The 22,929-nt window shown below is 32.9% G+C and overlaps 2 protein-coding genes and 1 long non-coding RNA gene across 7 annotated transcripts; 2 read left to right on the top strand and 1 right to left on the bottom strand.

Annotated features, from left to right (window-relative positions):
- Positions 1-1,822: 1,822 nt before the first annotated feature.
- Positions 1,823-15,798, bottom strand: LOC106421123. 5 transcript variants are annotated; one of them, XR_007315985.1, is made up of 9 exons: positions 15,521-15,796; positions 15,395-15,429; positions 15,047-15,152; positions 14,852-14,960; positions 14,429-14,765; positions 8,058-8,124; positions 7,595-7,658; positions 7,071-7,210; positions 1,823-2,044 (listed from the first exon to the last, which is right to left on the bottom strand). It is a non-coding gene; the product is annotated as an uncharacterized LOC106421123 (long non-coding RNA). The 5 variants fall into 5 exon arrangements; XR_007315986.1 differs by lacking the exon at positions 1,823-2,044 and adding an exon at positions 4,437-6,984; XR_007315987.1 differs by lacking the exon at positions 1,823-2,044 and adding an exon at positions 15,215-15,308 and having other exon boundaries at positions 6,986-7,210; positions 15,047-15,137; positions 15,521-15,798.
- On the top strand, positions 8,609-14,406 carry LOC106421114. The gene is made up of 6 exons (XM_013861957.3): positions 8,609-9,853; positions 9,942-10,888; positions 10,971-11,559; positions 11,600-12,300; positions 12,393-13,469; positions 13,553-14,406. The coding sequence occupies exons 1-6, from the start codon at positions 9,393-9,395 to the stop codon at positions 14,125-14,127; spliced, it is 4,350 nt and encodes a 1,449-aa protein (XP_013717411.2). The 5' UTR covers positions 8,609-9,392; the 3' UTR covers positions 14,128-14,406.
- Positions 15,799-18,026: 2,228 nt separating the features above from the next.
- Positions 18,027-19,882, top strand: LOC106421179 (DNA damage-repair/toleration protein DRT100-like). The gene has a single exon (XM_048739004.1). The coding sequence runs from the start codon at positions 18,251-18,253 to the stop codon at positions 19,688-19,690; it is 1,440 nt and encodes a 479-aa protein (XP_048594961.1). The 5' UTR covers positions 18,027-18,250; the 3' UTR covers positions 19,691-19,882.
- Positions 19,883-22,929: the final 3,047 nt, after the last annotated feature.

Genomic DNA, 22,929 nt, shown 5'->3' with positions numbered 1-22,929 from the left:
TAGATTTATCAAGATCGAGACCTAAGCTTTCCTTAGCAGTCCACCTTTTGTACTCCTTAACCTTAACATCCTCTTTAGTGTTCTTGCATATTCCCTTCCTGTCTTCCACCCATATCCAGCCATCATTGCAGCTCCAAAACCCTCCACGTGAAGGCTCTCGGAATCCTCCAACGTAGGATCATCAGCGAGCGACTCCAGATTTTTCCTCAAACTTTGCATCATATATAAGCTGCTCTATTAGAACTAGTTTCGCATCACTTGCATCTTCGTCCTTGACGTTCTGACATAGCTTTAAACCGTATGTGATGTTATTGGACCCATTGGAATCGTTTAAGGGAACCTTCGGTTCTAATTCGAGACATGAACCAGTGTTGGCAAATTGAAGAGGGAGATTGATATTCTTCATCTTCTTGTGAGGCCTCCGTGTATTTTTGATAGGAGGAAGAACATATTTGGGAATGGTATCAGCACTTTGTGTTTGATTTGGAAGGAAGAGAGAAAGAGAGTTTCATGAGGATAATTTCTATTTAATAAGTCCATCTACTTTATATATTAACCTATGAAAATAGTACTTTTCACTGCCTTTTCAATTCGTTTGGTTTGGAAGGGAGAGAGAAAGAGAGTTTCACGAGGATTGGTTATCTTCTCTCTTACTCAAACGATGCCATAATGTTAAAAAGGCAGTGAGAAAGTATTCTTTCCATAGATTAATATAAAGTAGATGGATATATTAAATATGTAGTGGAGTAATGAGCTGAAAACATGGTGGTAAGTAGGGGTGGGAAAAAAACCGAACCAGACCAAACCAAATAGACACATCCGAACCCAAACCAAAGTATATATTTAAACCATTTGGTTCAAGATTTATCAACCCAAATAGTTTGATTTGGTTATGTTTTAACCGAACTGAACCAAAAAAACCGAAGTGTTTTTAATTAGATTACTTAAATATACTTATAGTATTAAGATTTAATATATTTTACATTTAACCTAAATAATTAAATATAATTTATACATTTTAGTTTTAAATGAATAGAATAAACACAAGTAATAATAAAATAAAAGAATATGAATTTTATACATTAATATCAAAACCGAAAAATTACATATGGTATTTATATCAGGTTTGAAGATAATAACATAAAATTATTGGGATTATATATTCTACATTTTTATTGTAATTTTTGGCTTTACGTTTAAATACGAAGATAATAATGATTTTGTGTGAATTGATGTTTTTCTATGTTTTTATAAATTACATTTTTACAACTGAACTAAAACAAAACCAACAAAAATAATTTGATTGAACTGAATAAATACAAACAAACCCACCCAAATTAAAAACAAACCAACTAAACCAAATCGAATATAAACCAAACTAATTTGGATTGACTTTGATTATAGTTTTTTAGACCTAAATAAATCAAACCGAGCGAAACCCAAACTGAATCTATAAATAAACTGAAATGCCCAGCCTAGATGTAAGTCCATTGCTAACAGAATAATATAATCAATACAATTAAAACAGCAGCCCTTTTTTTGATATCCCCTTGGACTTTAAAAGTATTTACAGTAGACTGCCACTGCATATTTATTATTAATGATAATAAAGATATTGATTGATGTTCCACGATTCATGGATATTTATTATTTAATGATAGTAAACTAATTTCCACGATTCATGGATATTTATTATTTAATGATAGTAAACTAATTTTGTCCTTAATTAAATGGCGCGGTATCTTGGAAAATTCGCACAATAACAACTAATTTATATTATGAAAGTATATTCTCCGAACAAAATCTCAACATATTGGCAGAATCAAAAGATAAGTATATTTCGTATTATAACTAACCCAAATTCTGCCTTGGCGTGATTGTTTCCACTCTTTCCTATATAAACTAATACTGTTCATACCCAACCTTACACCGTAGTAAAAAAACAAACCTTCTCGAAAATGAAAGCTACACCAAAGCTCTCTTACCTGTCCGATATCAGGCCGTACAAGCCTGAATGGTGGGTCCAAGTCAAGGTCCTTCATACCTGGAAACAACACAGTGAATACGGTGAAACCATGGAAATCATTTTTGCTGACAAGAAGGTAAATGATTTTGATCTGCTTTTGATAGAATAATATATAATATTAAACCAACGATACACAAATTATGATAAAACAGTTTTACTAAATAAAACTCTGTTTTTCATTATTTTAGGGAAACAAAATTCAAGCATCTTGCAAAAAAAACTACTTGCTTAGTTTGGGTGCGGATTGTCGTGTGGGTGAATGGAAAAATCTAGAAAATTTTGTGATAACTCCAGCAGGAGGTGGATACCGACCTACCAATCATCCTTATAAGCTGTCGTTCATGAAGTTCACCTCAATTGAACCATACGAATACAATAATATCGATATGTTTCTGGATTTAGTTGAGTTTGAAACTATATTGAGTGGACAGCTAGACAACAATCTCTTAATTGGTATATTTTTAAAACGTTTTTTTTTTATTGTAGTATGTTTAGTTATTGTTTATTAATATATTGTTTGTTTTGTATTATCTAGATGTTGTGGGGCAAGCCATAGATATTGGAGAAAAGTTAACTCTCCAATGTAGTAATGGGAAAGAGAAAAAGAAGATCGAATTCACTCTCAGAGACATAAAGTAAGTTATAACCTATGAAATTGTTTACATTTTATAGTTAATGATTCGTAAAGATTTTTGACTTAACTATTTTCTATTTATTTGTAGTGATGAACGCATACCATGTTGTCTTTGGGGGAACTTTGCTGATACTTTGGAATCATATATAGAAGATGCACAATTGGGAGTGGTTGTATGTTTGATCCGATTTGTAAAAATTGGATCATTTAGAAGTAAATATCCTTTACTGTTCTTAAATAAATTAAGTTAATCTTTTTTATCTTATTATTAAATAATGATATATATATATATCTGCTTTAGGTAAACTCCAAATTTCAAATGCTTTTGATACCTCTCAGTTATTGATCAATCCACCAATAGAGGAGAGTGCTGCATTGAAAGAAATGTTAGTTATTTTGTACTCTTTAACGTTTTTACGTAGCTCTTTTAGATTTTATGACTTACCATTTTAAAATAAAATTTTAATTAACAATGACATGGCCAGGTTTAAGTGTGATACAGCAAACATGTCAATTGTTGAATCCAACGATCCTAACAATCAGATGGCTCGTCACGAGACTAAGGTGATCAAAATTGAAACCTGGGATCAGTATGATGATAAAACCGTGGCCGAATTATTGACTTCTACACAGGTTTGTTTTTTTGCTCTGATTTTAATTATTTTAAGGTTTCATAACTATTTTTTTTTTGGTTTTTTAATCTATATATTCTTCTCAGATTGGGAAATGCAAGGTTGTGTGTACAATCTATGCTGTAGATACCGATTTCGGTTGGTATTACTTTGGATGTGACATATGCAACACTAAAACTTATAAAGTTAATCAAAGATACATCACATCTGGGAAGGAATTGGCATCCCCTCTGTTTTGGTGTGAAAAATGCAATGACAATGTTACTAATGTGACCCCTAAGTATGTGAATATATTTCTTTGCGTCATTAATATTTGATTAATCGTGTCCTTTGTAAACTCATTCTATAACTGTCTTTTGATTTTTAAGATTTAAGGTTCACCTGCTGCTAAAGGACGATACAGGAACCACCAAATTCATGCTTCTTGATTCCATTGCAAATGGAATTATAGTAGAAAGTGCTGAAAAAATCCTTAAAGGATCATTGAACGAGGTAAATTCTAAATCATAATTGTAATGTATATTTATGCTATTCTCATAATTGACAGCACTAATTTCGTGATTGTTTCTCTAGATTGAAGATCCAGAGATGTTGCCCCAGTCACTTAGAGATGTTATCGGAAAGACATATAAGTTTGGTGTTATCATTGAAAAGAACAATGTTGCTTATGGATCTAAAAGTTACAAAGTTGCAAAGGTTTGGTCTATCAGCAATATGCTAATGGTTGCTTCACATTCAGAGACTAAGTCTGCGCTTGATACCACCCTCACTGTGGATGAGGTATTTTATTCTATTTATTAAATTAGTAACCTATATGATTGATTGCTTATAAATTCTATAAATAACTGTACTTATGATTTTTCAGCACATATCTCTCCTGACTGACGGTGAGGAAAGTTCTGAGACTTTAAAAACACCAACTTCTAAGCGATCCCAAGCGCTTAAAGATGATGTTCCTGAACACACCTCGACATCGAAAAGGCAACGCGGAAAAAGTATCAAGATGGAGAAATAATCAGTTGAGTAGATGCAGATCAAGAATTAAGTTCAATTTACTTTGTGGTTTTTTTAGTTTAGAAAAATAAGTGTGATCTTTTGAATCAACACCTTATAAATGTTGCTTTGTTTATTTTTAACTTCTGTTTTTAGAAATAAAAGTGAGCTTTTGAATCATAAACTTATAATTTGTTCTCTTTTTAATAAAAATAAATTTATTATTATATGATCATGGATTTACAATTAGTTGGATGTAACATTTTTCTTTTTTTGTTAAATATGCTTAGAAATATGTTTTTAACTTTCACGTGACCATGGTAGTAGAAACGATCATATACACACAAATTTTTAAAAATCTTTTCAATAATAATATGGATTATATATTTATGAGATTGTTAACATATCTTCACACATATACAAACTAAATCGTCGATGCAACTATTTTTTCATATATTCTTTTTTTGTAAACATATATATGTCACTTAGTCACAAATTTTAAAATAGATAACAATCTCTTGATTGTTATATGTTTAAAACGTTTTGTATTGTACACCATATCTAAGCAACACTGGTGTGAAATCCAAACTAAATTAAAATATCTTATCTAAACTTAACAACTTTACAACGACAAACTAGGAAAATATGTGGAGGTGTAGTGGTATCTAATCCAAACTAATTAAAATATCATATCTAAAGACAGTTAAACAACTTTATAAACGATTTTCTAGAATAATATATTTTTGTTGTAACTTAAAGAGATCTCAGAATGTTTTATATCTCTAGAATATTCCAAACTGTTAACTAATTTAATATGGTTACGATTCTTGAAATTTAGCTTATTATTCAGCTATATAAATATCACCTCAAAACACAACAGAATGTAACCATTCAAAATATCCGAGCTCTCTAACGTGATATTCTCTTATGGATACCATTTTCAAAATCAGCAGTTTAAGCGATGTTTCTCCCATCAAATTTGCATGGAGTGTTTTGGTGAAAGTGCTTCATACGTGGATTTCATTCAGTCACCAATTTGGTTCTTCTCTTGAGATGGTGTTAACAGACATAAATGTGAGAAAATATAGTCAAACACTCTATTATTATACTGTTGTATTTTTGAAAATATTAATTATTAAAGATATTTTTTGTTTACATGTGTTAGGGTGTCAAAATCCATGCCAGTTGCAAACAAGAACTACTTCAACGAGTGGAGAGACAATGTGGTGTTGGAGAATGGAAAGTTATTACTAACTTTACATTACGTCCAGCATCTGGACTTAACCGACCTACCAACCATGTTTACAAAATGGAGTTCATGGAGCAAACTTCAATTACCGATGGTAATCTCACATGCAACAATATGTTCATCCATCTACATGATTTTGACAACATTAAAAATGGTTTCTGTGATGAGCGTTTTCTTATTGGTAAGTTATATTTTGTTGTCGCACTTGATTTTTTTGAATTTTGTCTATTTATATTAACTGTAAAATAACAAATCTTTTTCCATAACAGATGTGATTGGCGAAGTCTTAGACTTTCGTGGTCAAAATATTGTTAAATTTGAAAGAAAAGAAGTGACCAAAGTGGAGTTTAATCTAAGAGATATCAAGTAAGTTTAGTTACTTTAGTTTAAACATTATGTTATCTATTATTGTTAAATCTAATTTTTTTTTTAAACTAAAATATTAGAAACCAACGCATCCAATGTTGCATTACCGGTAAATCAGCTGAGATCTTTTCCCAAAAAGTCAAACAATCCAACAGTGGAGATATATGTTTAATCAGATTTGCTAGAGTCTTTAACTACAAAGGTATAAAGATATTATTTATTTTTATTTACATTCCTATAGTTGGCGTCTGGTTAGCTCTTTGTTAAAACGTTTTTATATATGTTTTATTTGACTTTCAGGAGAGTGGAAAGTAACCAATGCATTTGATTCTACATTGGTGTTGATCAATCCAGATATCAAAGAAGCTAAAGCACTTAGACAGAAGTGAGTTAATTCTATTATAAAATTCAGTATTTACTGCATTACACCATTTGATTGTTGCTGTATTTTCTTTTAGGTTTCAGGGTGATGCTACCACCGTTGAAATGTGTCAACATATAAATGAGAAGATTGTGATCCATGAGAAGCGCCAGAAATGGTCGCAATATCCATTCAGAACAATTCAAGAGATGAAATACTGTGATAAGGTTTGCTTCATTATGAAATATCATTTATTATTTATTATCAATTTTATAACCTTATTTTGTGTTGTTTGTAGGGTGGAAATTACAGAGTTATTTGTTCTGTTTATGCTGTTGATACCATTAATGGATGGTATTATTATGCTTGTGCTGACTGCCAAAATAAGGTTATCAAACCAACTATTTTATTTGATGAACCAGAGGTGCCAAGCTGGTGGTGTGAATTTTGTCAGCGTATTGTTACAAAGGTTACACCAAGGTTATATTTTTTCTTTTAAACCTTACATAACATATAATTAATTATAACGTATTGTCATTATATAAATATTCTGCTGATCCTTTATATCCAGGTACAAGTTAGAATTGCTTGTGCAGGATCAGACCGGTGAGACAAAATTCACTCTTCTAGACTCTGTTGCAACATCTATTGTGAAAATTTCGGCAGCAAAAGTCGTGAAAGGCTTATTGGAGAAGGTGATATATTACTTTTTCTAGAAGCTACCTAAAATGAATATTTATTTTTTACTATCTGGTAATAAAATTAGTGTAACTATATTTAACAGGTTGAAATTCAAGCAATGTTACCACCTGAGATTGTGGAAATCGTTGGTAAATCTTATGGATTTGGCATTTCAGTTGATGAAAACAACGATTCTTCTGGACTTGAAAAAATCGAAGCCATGAAAGTTTGGGGTCTCAAAGATATTTTGTGGAAAAGAACCAAGTCCCTGCACCAGAATTCAACTACTTCAAGGAAGAAGCAATGCACAAATGTGTTTAAGATTAACGAAAGTGGCTGATTTGATTCTGAATTTTCATATCTTATCTAGGTTTTGCTTTTTTGCGTTTTAATTCAGCTTATGTTTTTGCTTCTTTTAATTTGTTTTTTTAATTTCTTTTTTGTACCCTTTTATTTTATCTGGCATCTCTGAAATGAATAAAAATTCTATTTTTTAATGATGTTAATTATAAAACAATTACTTATATTTAGAGTGTGCCAATGCAGTTTTTAGCAATCATCAATCAGCATTCATTCCCAATCTCCTAACTATCCATAATATTACCCATTCCTAATCGATTTCTAATAGTATAGTTTGATTTTCGTTTCATACCTTTTGTGTGCGTATCATGTCTTGCTGCTCCTCTTTTATATTGAAGTTTAGCCATACATCCTAACTGTAAAATCCAAATATGTGATTAGCAGATTATATTATATTCAATATTGTTATATGTAGATTACAGAAGTGCGTAACATATAATCCTACATCTATGAATTGCCGAGCATAATATTGAATATTGATAATATTTTAATTTCCCATTTAATGGTAAATCTAAACAGCATCTACACAGAATCTAAACAACAAAAAAAACGCCATAGCTAACCTAATACTGTCGTGTTTCCTGTATTGTTCATTTTTCCATTTAACATGGAAGGAGATAACACTCGATTACATATAACAATGGAAGGCAACAGTATTGATGATTCTGAAAAAGCTAACGCAGTGCACACACCTACTGCTATGTCTAAACTTCAATCATCTTCAGGCAGGGTCTTAAGGGATTTGACTAACTTACCTATGAAAAAGGATTTGGGCGGGTCTCTGAAACGCTCTACATCTATCCCTCCTCCACAAGATGTTCCCTGCAAAAGTAAGAACGATAGTCAGTGTTCATATTGAAACATCATTTGATCTCTGTTATTTTTTTCCTTACAGAGAAAACAAATACATCTAATGTTCCAGCTACAAAGAGAATCAATAATCGCAACAAAGTGTTTAGTAAGAATCGTTATATCAGATATACTAAATCCAAAGTTTGTGATACACATTATATTTATATTAACAACATATTATTATTTATGATGTTTAGCAACCAACACACAAGCTGGAATCGAAGTGGTGTCTACTTCTGGATATAACTCTAATAAAAGAAAGAGAAATCTGAATGCTTATTCTGGAACTGTGAAAGTTAACACAAGGATGGACATATCTAGAACCACTATACCATTGACCTCAATATTTGGAAGGATCTTAGGAGATCTTCAAAACTTTTCTGGGAGTAAGGTTCAAAATGTATATCAGTCAGCAGCTGGTCATATGTCGGATCGAACATATATGCACTGCGAAAGTAAGGGTTATGAAAAATTTATACTTTTGGTTGTGTATATATAAATCATAATTTTCTGGTATGTAAAAGAATTGTCAATTTTTTGTATGCAGATCAGCTAAATACAACAAAATATCCACCTTCAAAGAGGAACAAATTTTACCGAGATTTGAGAGGTATATGTTGCTACTTTCAGTTAATTTTTAGTTGGTTAACTTTTACATAATGATTGAATAATAAATATGTCTTATGGAAACCAGTGAATGATCAAATAGCACAGAGAAAAACAGTGTTACAATCTGGTACTAAGCAACGCAACAGTGTGTTAAGAAAAGATGATGCCAGGTCTACTCCTAAACTAATGCAGACGGTTGTAACTGGAAATAATTACTCCAAAGTAACATATCCATCACATGTTGGGTATAACATTGATGATAACAGCTTCCCTGAAGGTATATATCTCCACTCAATCATGTAATATATGAACAAACAATTATTATATTTTTTTTTATTGAAATTATATGTTGCAGTTCCATCTGAAGGACGAGATGATCAATTTTACGACTTAAGCAGTCAAGAAAGTGATAAACTCGTGGATAATTCCGAACCAGTTAAATGTTTATATAGAGATGCTGTATCAGAGAAAGCAAACATTGAATCTATGATGTCAAGGATTAGAAAGATCTGCGAAAGCAAGGGGAAAACCAAAAAAACTCCGAATTCACAACCTATCACAAAAACAATTGGTGAGAGTTATAATATTATGATTTTTAAAGAGTTAAGTATTACTGATATTGAACATCCATGTCTATATATTGTGTAGAGTATGTTGACGAGGGTAATCCTACTTTCAAATGTGACTATTGTAATGCCAAAATGTGGTATGGTGAGCGCCTTGAAAGGAAGAAAAGAACAAAGAAGAAGCCAGTTTTCTCTCTTTGTTGTGGCCAGGGACAAGTTAAGTTGCCTCTTTTAAAAGAAAGCCCCTTGCTTATACAGAGACTATTGTTCGGTGATGATGACATGAGCAAGTATTACCAAGAAAATATAAGAGCAATTAATATGCTCTTTGCTTTTACTTCTCTTGGTGGAAAAGTTGATCGCTCGATGCCAAAAGGACATGGACCTCAACCGTTTCAACTACATGAGGAAAACATGCACTTGATGGGTAGTATGAAACCAGATGAAGGTGATTCTGCAAAGTTTTCACAATTGTACATTGTTGACAATGAAAGAGAGGTTGATGATAGAGATTCTGTTATGAGGTATAACCCCTATACCTTTATTGAAATAGTGATTATTTTAATAAAAAGGTTTTATTTGGTGAATTAATTTTACAATTTATGTTTACAGTAAGTACAAGAAAGCTGCAGACAAGGCAAAAAAGCATAATTTGAGGAAGAAAATTATCGAGCTTATTATAAATATGCTGGACGATGTTAATCCCTATGTGAAGCAATTTCGGTCTGCAAGGGAACGTTTTGGAAGTTCAGGAGCTGCAAAGTTCCATATGAGGATTGTGAGCAATCGTGAAAAAGATGGAAGGACATATGATACTCCAACTGCGTCAGAGGTAGCTGGTTTGATCCCTGGTGACTTTAATTTAGAGATGGACAAGCGTGATATTGTTTTGCAAGAGAAACAAACTGGTTGGCTTAAGAGAATAAGTGAGATACATCCGTCTTATCTCGCACTTCAGTATCCGCTCATTTTTACTTATGGCGAAGATGGTTTCAGACTGGGAATAAAAAAGAGAGCCACACCAGCTACAGAGAAGCTAAAGAGGGATCACATTAGTATGAGACAGTGGTTTTGCTATCGACTGTTTGAAAGAGATGGAGAGTGTCAAACGCTGCTGCATTCAAAAAGATTGTTCCAGCAATTTTTGGTTGATGCATTCACTACCATTGAGACTAACAGATTGAGTTATTTGAGGCAAAATCAAGTATGTTTGAGGTCTGACGGCTATGACTCAATCAAGCAGGCTGAGAACCAAGGCAGAACAGATATGAGTCAACAAGGAAACCGATTTATTCTGCCAGCTTCCTTTACCGGAGGTCCAAGGTACATGAAAAATAACTATCTGGATGCAATGGCTATTTGTAGACATTTTGGTTTTCCAGATCTTTTCATCACATTTACATGCAATCCAAAATGGCCGGAGATTACTAGATATTTGTCTGAACGGAAATTGAAGTCAGAGGATAGACCAGAAATTGCTTGCCGAATATTCAAAATGAAGTTAGATTCTCTAATGGAGGATTTAACCGATAATGAGATCTTGGGAAAAACTGTTGCATGTAAGTTTTTTTTAAATCAATCATGTTTCATTTTAACACTTTTAAGTAATATACTGAAGATTTTATTTATCTTATTATGCAGCTATGTATACTGTTGAGTTCCAAAAGCGTGGTCTACCGCATGCTCATATATTGTTATTCATGCATCCCAGTTCTAAATTCCCTACGACTGACCACATTGACAAGATAATTTCAGCAGAGATTCCAGACAAATCCAAAGAGCCAGCGCTTTATGAAGTGGTGAAAGACACGATGATTCATGGTCCTTGTGGAATTGTTAATCCGAATTCACCGTGTATGGAGAATGGCAAGTGTTCTAAGCTGTTTCCGAAAGCGCATGTAGACAGAACGACAGTAAACAAAGAAGGGTTCCCAGTTTATATGAGACGGGATAATGATCGTTTTGTTGATAAAAATGGTTTCAAGTGCGACAACAGATATGTGATACCCTATAACAAGGAACTATCTCTTCGGTACAGAGCTCATATTAATGTGGAGTGGTGCAATCAATCTGGGTCTATCAAATACTTATTCAAGTATATCAATAAGGGTCAGGACAAGATGACTATCACTGTTGAGCCGCCAACAAAAGGAGATTTGGAGAACAATGTGAACAACCAGAAAGCAAAAGAAGAGAATAAAAATGAAATTAAAGACTTTTTCAAGGGCAGGTATATTGATATCTCGCATTTGATACATTTATATACTTAGTTATAGAATTTGGTTTTCTGTTTATGGATCACTCTTTTTTTATTTCAGATATGTATCCGCATGTGAAGGTTCATGGAGAATTTTGAAGTTTCCAATTCATTACAGATCAATACCAGTGGAGAAGATTTCATTCCATTTGCCAGGAAAGCAAATAATTGTATTCAAGGATGACGACACTTTTGAGAAAGTAACAAGTCGTGTGTTGATTCGAAACACAATGTTCTTAGGCTGGTTTGAGCTGAACAAGGTTAGTGCTGCTAGGACGCTTACTTTAGCAGAAATTCCTACGAGATTTATTTGGGACAAAAAGGAGAGGAAGTGGAAAGACAGAAAAAGAGGTTTCAGTATTGGGAGAATTAATTATGCACCGATTAGTATAGAAGAAGCTTATTATTTGCGTGTCCTGCTTAATATTGTTCGAGGACCAACCTGCTTCGATGACATCAAAACATATAAAAATGTCCTTTACCCTTCTTATAAAGAGGCATGTTTTGCAAGGGGTTTATTAGCAGATGATCAAGAATATATAGATGATTTAATCAGGTCAAGCTTCTCAAGTTCTGCTTACTCTATGCGACATGCTTTTACTGTCATGCTTATGTCAAATAGTTTATCAAAACCAGAAAGAGTTTGGGAGGAGACATGGGAGATTCTTTCCGAAGATGTTCAGTATAATCAAAGAAACCAGTTTAACAGACCAGGTAACCTTAAACAATACGATTATACTTATTTTTTAACACTATATATATATATATATACTGTTCTTATTTTTTTTTGCTATTTTCAAAAACAGGATTGTGTCTGACTGATGCTGAAAAAAAAGAAGGTGCCCTTATTGAGATTGAGAAGATTCTGAGAAGTAATGGAACTTCGTTATGTAACTGGAAGTCTATGCCAAAACCCTCCCGCGATGTTAATGCTTCTCAAAACGTGTTGATAATGGATGAGCTGAGATATGACCGACAAGTGTTAAGAAATGCACACGATACAGACTTTTTAAAGTTAACGGACGAGCAAAAGAAGATATATGAAGAGATCATGGATGCTGTTTTAGAAAAAAAAGGAGGAGTTTTCTTTGTATATGGATTTGGTGGAACAGGAAAAACGTTTCTATGGAGGTTATTATCTGCTGCTATTAGATCCAGAGGAGATATTGTTTTGAATGTTGCTTCAAGTGGTATTGCTTCACTTCTGTTACAAGGAGGAAGAACTGCACATTCAAGATTCGGTATACCAATCAATCCTGATGAGTTTTCTCTGTGCAATCTTACACCAGGGACAGATGCTGCTGATTTGGTGAAAGAAGCATCTCTTATCATTTGGGACGAAGCACCAATGATGAGTAGACACTGTTTTGAGTCATTGGATAGGAGTCTAGCAGACATTATGAGAAGTGCAGAGAAGAAGCCATTTGCAGGAAAAGTTGTTGTTTTTGGTGGGGATTTTAGGCAAATATTGCCTGTTATTCACAGTGCATCGAGGGCTGAAATAGTCTTAGAGTCTCTAAATTCATCATATCTCTGGAAACACTGCAAGGTGCTGAAACTAACAAAGAATATGAGGCTGCTATCCACTGATATGACTACCGAAGAGTTAAGAGAATTGGAACTGTTTTCTCAATGGATTTTGGATGTGGGAGATGGATTAGCTGGTGAACCTAACGATGGTGATGCACTAATCACTATTCCAGATGAGTTTCTTATTAAAGATTCAGATGATCCAATAGCATCAATAAGCAAAGAAATATATGGAGATGCAACAACTCTACAACAGAACAAAGACCCCAAATTTTTTCAAGAAAGAGCTATTCTATGCCCTACAAATGAGGATGTGAACCAGATCAACCAGCATATGTTAGACGAACTTGAAGGTACCTAAATTATTCTATTTTTTAAATCGAGAGATTTTGTAGGTTGATTGTTATGATTAACTAAATTGTTGTCTGTATTGCAGGAGATGAAAGAATTTATTTAAGCTCGGACAGCATTGATCCATCTGATACAGGATCTGTCAATGATCAGGCTCTCACTCCAGAATTTCTCAACACTATCAAAGCATCAGGTTTACCAAATCATAATCTCCGGTTGAAGATTGGATGCCCTGTGATGTTGTTGAGAAATATTGATCATGATGGAGGACTGATGAATGGGACAAGGTTGCAGATTATAGATATGTATGAATTTTGTGTGAAGGCCAGAGTTATTACAGGAACTCAAGTTGGGAAAATTATACTGCTTCCTAGATTGTCTATTACACCTTCAGACAAGAAGTTGCCATTCAAGATGAGAAGAAGGCAACTGCCAATTGCTGTGGCCTTTGCTATTACCATTAATAAAAGTCAAGGACAGTCTCTCTCAGAAGTTGGAATATTTCTACCTAGACCAGTTTTTTCTCACGGGCAACTCTATGTTGCTATATCGAGAGTCACATCCAAAAAAGGTTTGAAAATCTTGATTGTTGACGAGGATGGAAAGCCTCAGAAACAAACCAAGAATATTGTTTTTAAAGAGATTTTCCAAAATCTCTAATTTTAGAAGTTTAAAGACTATATATTGATGTTTTTTATGAAGAGACTTGATTTTATTTCACAACTTTACGTGTTTGATTGCGCTACAAAATAAATGCTCTGGAACTTTAGGAAAAGTTTTGAGCATTGAATTACAATTTACGTTTTACAGAGTGACCATCTATGGTTGTTTATTCTTCTATCAAATGCCGCATAGAAACTATATAATTCTATTATAATGTCTATGTCAATATCGAGCAATAGCATCATAGAGTACTAATACTTATCATATCTAACTTCTAAGCGTCAGAGGTGTTACTTACTTTGTGTTTTATCCTCTGTGAACGATCTGAGTCCAATGTCCATCACTACATACTTTGTGTCATATCATCCCAGCAAAGAAGTTGTATTTGTAGCATATTGCGAGATAATTCCTGTATATAGCAAAGAGGAACATCTAAGTTGAAGTACTTATCTATAAGTCTTTTACATACTGTTTACTAACATCGAGTGTTTAAGATACTTGAACAAAACAATAACTTATCTTCATCATTAAAAAAAGGTGCTCTGGAAACGCTTTCCACCCTACTGGATTACTGAATGTAGAGTATTGTGTAAAAAATACACGTATCTTCATCCTTTAGCACACCTTGCCAACTCCTGGCCATTCAACCAACAAATAACCTCATTTCAGTATCTTTTTTAATTCTTTACCGATTTGAAAAGCAACAGAGATGCTAAATTACCTGACATGGAAAGGGAATAGCAGTGTCTATGGACGGTAGCTAGAAATTCTCTCAAATTAGACTCTTTGTAATAGTAAAAATTTATCTCCTTTGTAATTGTAGTGTCGATCTATAACAAAATAGTGAAATAGTATTGTTAAAAGTATCAAGAACAAATTGTAAGGAAATACTTTGAAATCTTGATCATCCTTTTACCTGTGATAAAGTATGAGTCAGATGCTTTATGAGACCATAAACGAACTCAACCATCTTTTATCCGCAAAGCTGATTCAAAGAACCCTAATAACTTTGATCCGCAAAACTGATTCAGGAGGAAATAGATTTGGTAGTATTAGTCTTTATCTTAACAACCTTTTTTCCTACCAAAAAATATGGTTAGTCGTCGTATGGGCAAAAAGATATTTGCTTGAAAGCCCACTTTATAAAATATTTATGTGACAGAGATTTAAACTCCAAACTGTTGACAAAAAAAAATCCAAACTAAATTAATATGATTTAGAATCGTAGTTATTTTAAAATAAACATGCAAAAGACAGTGATTACCGATGTTCCTGGATCTCTAATCTACAATTGTTGTCCTGTAATCAAAAATTGCCAGCTTCAATCACAAAGGAGACACATAAAAAAAAATCTGATCATATTAGAAATCTATAATCTGAAAAAAAAAACCTTTTCGATTGTCAAGCGGAGGCACGTTTGAAAGATCAAAATCAGAAGCTTTGATCCTTTATCTTCTCCATCCATCCTTAACCGTTTGACCTTCTTGATACGATCTGTAAGATTGATAATTTTCTTCGGTGTTTCCAGAATCGTCGATTTGGACGAAGAGACCTTTTGTTTTTTTTTTTAAAGACAGCACTTTCTGGTCTCTTCTTTCTCGTGGAAAGGATTATTCAGGACTGTTTTTTTTTTTAATAAAAACATGACTTTGTGGTCTCTTCTTTCTCGCTAAAGCTTTCGTTTTGTTTTTAATCAAGACATGACTTTAACTGGTTCATTTTTTCGGGCTTAGTCAAACTATTTGTCTGAAGCCCACTTCAAGTTTACAAATGATAGATAATCAATGGTCAATAAATCTAAATTATATGAATTATAAGCCCAATATTAATTAATTTGATGGACTTTTCGTTTTGAATCCATTTAAAAAAGTATATAGTAAATTTAATATGATACCAACCATATAAATATATACTTATTTGGCTGAGTATGATTAGTATTTTTGTTATAATTATTTTCATTTACTGATTGTTCCAAATGAAAAACACATGTATAAAATTGATTCACCAAAATTAAATTTTTAAAGAGTGCAGTAATAAACAAACTAAAATAATCAACATAAAATACAAATATTTTCATCCAACCATAAACATTTATATTCATTTTTTCTATAACATTAAAAATTAGAATAAATTAAAACTTTACCAAGAACCAACACAGCATACATAATATCCAAAAGTAATTAATCAGATAAAAGCATATAAGCTCCAAAACATATATAATCGGTCAAATTTAATATATCTTTAAACTTAAAAATAAAAACACAACCGAATTAAAACAACTAATCCGCGCTTTCCAAAGCGCGGGTCAAAATCTAGTACTAGGTTAAGATACGCGCCTTGCGCGGGATGAATATTATATATAAATTATTTTTAAGTATTATATATTTTTTACATATTATGAAATAATAAATATATATTAAATAATTAAAAATTTAGTAACTTACGTATATAATTAAATTAGTACAAATACTTAAATAAATTTTATTAATCGAGACAAACATTTTTTTCTATTTTATATGTAATAAAATTAATTTTACATGATATTAACATAGATATATAGTACATTTTTAATATTGACATCTGTTAAAAATATTTTATACTCATATTATTTTTTATCGTTTGTATTTCTTTATAACAAAAATTTTAAATCAATGATGACAATAAAAAATTTGTGGAATGTTTAATAGTTTTAGTAATTTATAATTTTAAAAACATTCAATGCAAAGTTTAAACTCTAAATATTAAGTTGTCAATAATTGTTCAAAATGTTTATCAAAAAAATTCAAAGCAAATTCAAAATTAAAGTACTTATGTATTTTATATGGTATATAATTTATTTTAAAAAAATATTAATATACATATATATAATATATATTAAATGAGACTTGCTACTTCTGTAATTTCGTAATCATTTGTATCTTGTTATAACATAAATTTAAATCATGGATCACAAAAATTTCAATGTGAAATTTTTAACAACTCTATTTATTTATATTCGTTTTTAAAAATTTAAAATATAACATATACGAAAAAATCTAAATTTTTATTATATAGTTAACGTGGTTGTTTAATTAATTTTAATAAGTTAATTTTTTTTTAAATGATAGAGAATAGAGTAGTTTTTATCAAATCTTTATTATTCAAAATTATTAATTGTCATATATACTTTAGCCAAATTAAGTAATTCTGTGATTTTTATTTAAGGAAACAATGAAGAACATTTATGATTAATTTATGGTTAGTTTAATAAAAAACTTATATTATATTTATATGGAGCAACATATTTTTCTAAGGATTCTAAGAATGATTGTGGTGATGACATGTGGGTACAAAAATATGTTGTAATGCTTCTTTTTTAATATATAGAATAAAAAAAAATGCAACCAATTAAATGCCAACACGCGTCAACAAATGCCCACCTTTAAAAAAAGGACGTGACTGCAGGAGGTGAGAGAAAACTCTGTTTTATTATTATAGATAGATAGATAGATAGATAAATAGGAGATTTAAAAAAAAAAATAAAGCACTTCTTCTATTTGCGTTGCAATTGCGAAATCGTAGTGTGGCATAAAAGTTACGGAATCCCCACTTGCGCAGTTGCTTGTTTGGCAATAGAGCTTTGGTGTAAGTAAGCTCGTCAACTATGACTGCCACACCACCGCTTGTGGGACTAAGTAGAAGGCAAATATATATTCTATTAGAGACTTAGTCTCTAATATTAGTCTCTAAATATTATTCTTCGTATATCAGCAGGATGATTCCGAAGGAGCTATGTTAAGTGCTAAGAATAAAGATGATGTTCGTAGGTTCTGAAGGAACTTTTTGACTTTTTGATACTTGAAAACATAACAAATATGTTTTTGTTTTTTAGCAGAAAAAAAGCGTTTAGGATAATGAAGAGACTTAAAATCTGATGAAATAGTCTTTTTCAAGCCTGTTGGGACTGATAAATTCGACCACGTTAGGGACGGAAACCTTTAATTGTAATGTCTCACACTCACATGCAAATGGATCGGTCAAAATTGTCAACTTTGACTTTGAACATCTCGAGCCGACAGACACTCTACTCTCTATTAATACCATCCATTCGTTTCTTTCAACCCCACAACACAACACCATCATGAACTCTTCTTCTTCCTTCTCAGTATTCATCTTCACAGCCGTTATCATCCTCCGGTGTCTAAACCCCATCAAAGCGGCCACGTGTCATCCGGATGACGAGGCAGGTCTTCTAGCTTTCAAATCGGGTATAACCCGAGACCCTTCGGGAATTCTCAGCTCATGGAAGAAAGGTACTGCTTGCTGCTCCTGGAACGGTATCACTTGCCTTACCGGCGACCGAGTCACCGCGCTCACGGTCAGTGGACAGTCCGAGGTCGCCGGGAGCTTCCTCTCCGGCACAATCTCCTCGTCGCTAGCAAAACTCCAACACCTCGACGGTATTTACTTGATGAATCTCAAAAACATCACCGGGCCTTTTCCACAATTCCTCTTCCGGTTACCACAGCTAAAATACGTTTACATCGAGAACAACCGTCTCTCCGGTCCACTCCCGGTTAACATCGGTTCGCTAAGCCAGATTGAAGCGTTTAGCCTGGAAGGAAACCGGTTCACCGGTCCGATCCCAACTTCCATTTCCAATTTGACCAAGCTATCTCAGCTCAATCTTGGCGGTAATCTCTTAACCGGAACAATACCTTCGGGGGTTGCTAATCTCAAGCTCATTTCATTTCTGAATCTCGGCGGTAACCGTCTCTCCGGAACCATCCCGGATATTTTCAAATCCATGCCGGAGCTCCGATCTCTCGTTCTCTCTCGCAACGGATTCTCCGGGAACCTGCCTCCGTCTATCCCATCGCTGGCGCCAATTCTCAGGTTTCTCGAAGTAGGCCGTAACAAACTCTCTGGGAAGATTCCAGAGTATCTATCGAGGTTCAAGGCGCTTGACACGTTGGATCTCTCACGGAACAAGTTCTCTGGAGCCGTGCCGAAGAGCTTCGCCAATCTCACCAAAATCTTCAATCTTGATCTCTCACACAATCTTCTTACCGATCCGTTCCCTGCTTTGTACGTAAAGGGAATCGAGTCTCTGGATCTATCGTACAACAAGTTTCACCTCAAAACCATTCCCAAGTGGGTGACGTCGTCGCCGATCATCTTCTCGTTGAAGCTTGCGAAATGCGGGATCAAGATGAGCTTAGACGATTGGAAGCCAGCGGAATATTACTTTTACGATTTCATTGATCTGTCTGAAAACGAGATCTCGGGGAGTCCGGCCAGGTTTCTGAACCAGACGGAGTATCTGGTGGAGTTCCGCGCGGCGGGGAACAAGCTCCGGTTTGATATGGGGAAGCTTACGTTTGCGAAGACGCTGAAAACGCTGGATCTGTCGAGAAACTTGGTGTTTGGGAAGGTGCCGGCTACAGTTGCTGGACTGCAGACACTGAACGTGAGTCAGAATCACCTTTGTGGAAAGCTTCCGACAACAAAGTTTCCGGCCAGTGCGTTTGCTGGGAACGACTGTCTTTGCGGTCCTCCACTTTTTCCTTGTAAAGTTTAGCGGCAGGAAGACTGAATTGATGTTCGGATGTACCGTTCCAAATAAGATTTGTATTGACAAGACTCCAAATAAAATTTGTATTAATAACAAATAAACTAGGCTTCATTATAACGGTACTAGGGTAAGCCTGCCGATAAGCAAATGAAAAATAATTAAAACATATACGTATGTAAGAATTTTTTTTTTTGTCAACGTGTAAGCATTTTCAATTTACCCTAAAACAAAATAATATTAATCTTTAATATTTATTTTTGTAGAAAAGATCTGATATATTATTAAAAAAAATTAATTAATGTAACTATTTAACATTTTTTATGTTTGCTATACCTTTATTAAAAAGTAAGTAAATTACTTGTAATTACAGTTGAATTCAGTATATAAATCATCAATTATTTTTCATTCATATATATATATATATATATATATATATGTTTTAATATGTTGGTACTTTTCTTTTATACGTTTTAAACCTATACATGGTTTAGATAATATATAAAATGAATCGATTTAAAATTTGTTTTTAAATTTAGTTAAATAAAATAACAATTGAAAATTGATTATTTAAAAATATATACATTTTATTATTACTTTTATCAAACTAACAATATCATCCAAACTGATTTAGATTATTAAACAAATATTGTTTTTAGTTTTTTGAGTATAACTGGTTCTTTCATTTTTATTTGATTACCTTTTCAATATATTTTTTCACGTTGGTTTTATATATAAAATATTACTTTATTATTTCCTTAAAAAATTTACCATAATTTTTATTAGTAAACTTTTTTTTATTAAAGGTTGTTGTTTTATTTTCATAATATTATATTTCAATAGAAATATTGCGTACTGCATTTTTAGATTAAGTAACACTGATTCACTGAATACCTATGGTAAATAGGATTTTGTAAAAGTATATTATTATGAAATTAATTATCTATTATAGTATATTAGTTTAAAATAAAGTTATAAAAGTAGATTCAAACCAATAATTATTTTAAAAACCTAATATGCAGATTTTGATGCTACAAAAGATAATGTATCTTAACGTTAATGGAATTTAAACCAATATTTTTTTTTGGTTAAGTTCATAAAGAACTTTGCTAAGCATATAAACTGTTTTTTAGTAAAACTTGGTTAAACTGCTCGGTACCAACTGGTTTAGAGAGATATAGAGAATCGTAAAATTTATGGTATCAACTACAAATCCATGTTGTTTGTATTTATCTTCTCATTATCCTATGCTGTTACCTTTTTTTTGTTGGTAAAACTTCTTCTGTTACTTCTCGGAGAGAGCCATGTAAAAAAGTAATTGTTGCATAATCATCATCCTTTGTCTGCTTGATTGTAATTCTCGAAAGAGTATAATACTGATTAATAGATAGGATAATGTAAGCTACCATTACGAAAAGAAACACGTAGACAACTTTCAGGTTGCGATCCAGACCGGAGGGAGTTAGGGTTTATTTTACTAATCAGTTTCTCTCCTTCGTCTACAGATGAACAAATCAAATTTCATTACGCGAGTAATTAATTGCATGTGGCAAGTTTCACGTTTCTTACGGTGCATTCCATAACCAATCTGGTTGTTTTAATTTTTGGTCTGGCGCGATTTTCTCTCGCTCAGTTTGTTTAATTATCGTTGCATTTAAGTTTGAATTCCGAAAAGTATCGTTGAAAAAAAAATTAAAATGGGGATCTGGTATTGAATATTAGTTTTTCGGTTTAATAAATCCTTACGGGAACCTCTAATTACATCCATCTGGAATGATATTATAGTTTCTTTATTACCTGGAAACATAAGAAACACAGAGAGGTACAAACGACAAATCACAAAAGAATAAACAAAACAACACAGTTAAATGTACACAAATCACACAACACTCTCTCAGCTTCTTTTTCTTCAAGATCGAAACAAACCATGTGACAGTACGTGGGTAGAGTATCAGGGAGAGCCATTGAATGAGCTCCAATGATCTTACCGCCAACATCTGGAAGTGAGCTCACTTTACCTTCACTCTCTACGTATTTTAATCAAGTGACCTTGCAGCTCTGAAAATTCTGTATTTATGATTTTTTTCAGTTTCCTTCAGCGATTTCGTTCACGTTCTTCACGCATTCTAGATCACCAGGCTACACGAACTCATCTCCTGTTTAGCCTCTGCCATAGTGACATTCTATATCCATAGTTCCATACACCTGTGGATAGATATAGAGATATCAAAACACCTATCAGTTAATATGTTATTATTCTTCCAAGCAGATTCGAGTTTCTATACTTTTGTTTACTTTAGTCACCAAAAATACAACTTCTCTAGCATATCTCAACCTAACTTTTGAGGTTTTGTTATGGTATATATGATGATGATGATATGAAGGAAAACCTGGCCACGTGGGAGTCTTCCCTTGTTAGTAGCAGATCCCATGAGTACATACTCATCATCTACTATCATCCCCTTCGTGTGCACATATATCACTAAACGTTGGAACTTGTAAGAATCGATACTTCGAAAACGCAGTCAAAAAGATCATAAGTAATTTGTTCTACTGTATACTACTGGAAACTATATATATGATTCCTCTTCTCTATGAATAAAGAAGTTTTCCGTAGAGAATATGAAAATACGAAATAGACACAAAAATCACCAAACTTTGAAAAATGTCTCAGTGAAAAATGTAACAAGAACTTATTAAAATAAGTTAACTTTGTAATTTAAATTAAGTATGACGGAAATGTCTAAATAATTCAACCGGTGAAATAACTGTTTATGAACAAAAGGCGGAGTTAAATAAGAGACTTGAGAATCCAGCATGAGCATATCAACTCCCATGAATTCTCCACCACAGCGGACATTCCTGGCCTCCAGAAACGGAGCAACCGGACTTAAACAGTGGAGAAGCGCATCTCTGCAGATCGGAGAGGAAGACCAAAAAGTTAGCCGTAGCTTACAGATTTAGTTTACTGATTAGTTTAGAACGAATGAGAGATGATTCTCAAAGTAAGAAAGCTTATTTAGTTAGTTCATGATATACCTTGGATTTGATCCGTTTTCATCCATGGTATATAGGTGTTTTACTATATATATATATCTATGTTTTCTACTCTTCTAGATATGTTTTCAGGTTCAGGTGCATTTCAGAGTAAAGCTATGACTTTGGAGCATTTTGGAGCTTAAAGTACATTTCACCTGAGCTGACCACGTAGAGGTCGATGAGAGGAAGAACAATCGATTGCTGACGAT

This window comes from Brassica napus, chromosome A9, assembly GCF_020379485.1.
Source record: "Brassica napus cultivar Da-Ae chromosome A9, Da-Ae, whole genome shotgun sequence".
Taxonomy (NCBI): Eukaryota; Viridiplantae; Streptophyta; class Magnoliopsida; order Brassicales; family Brassicaceae; genus Brassica; species Brassica napus.
Note: the sequence above shows the minus strand (reverse complement) of the source record. Positions and strands in the feature narration are given on the sequence as shown.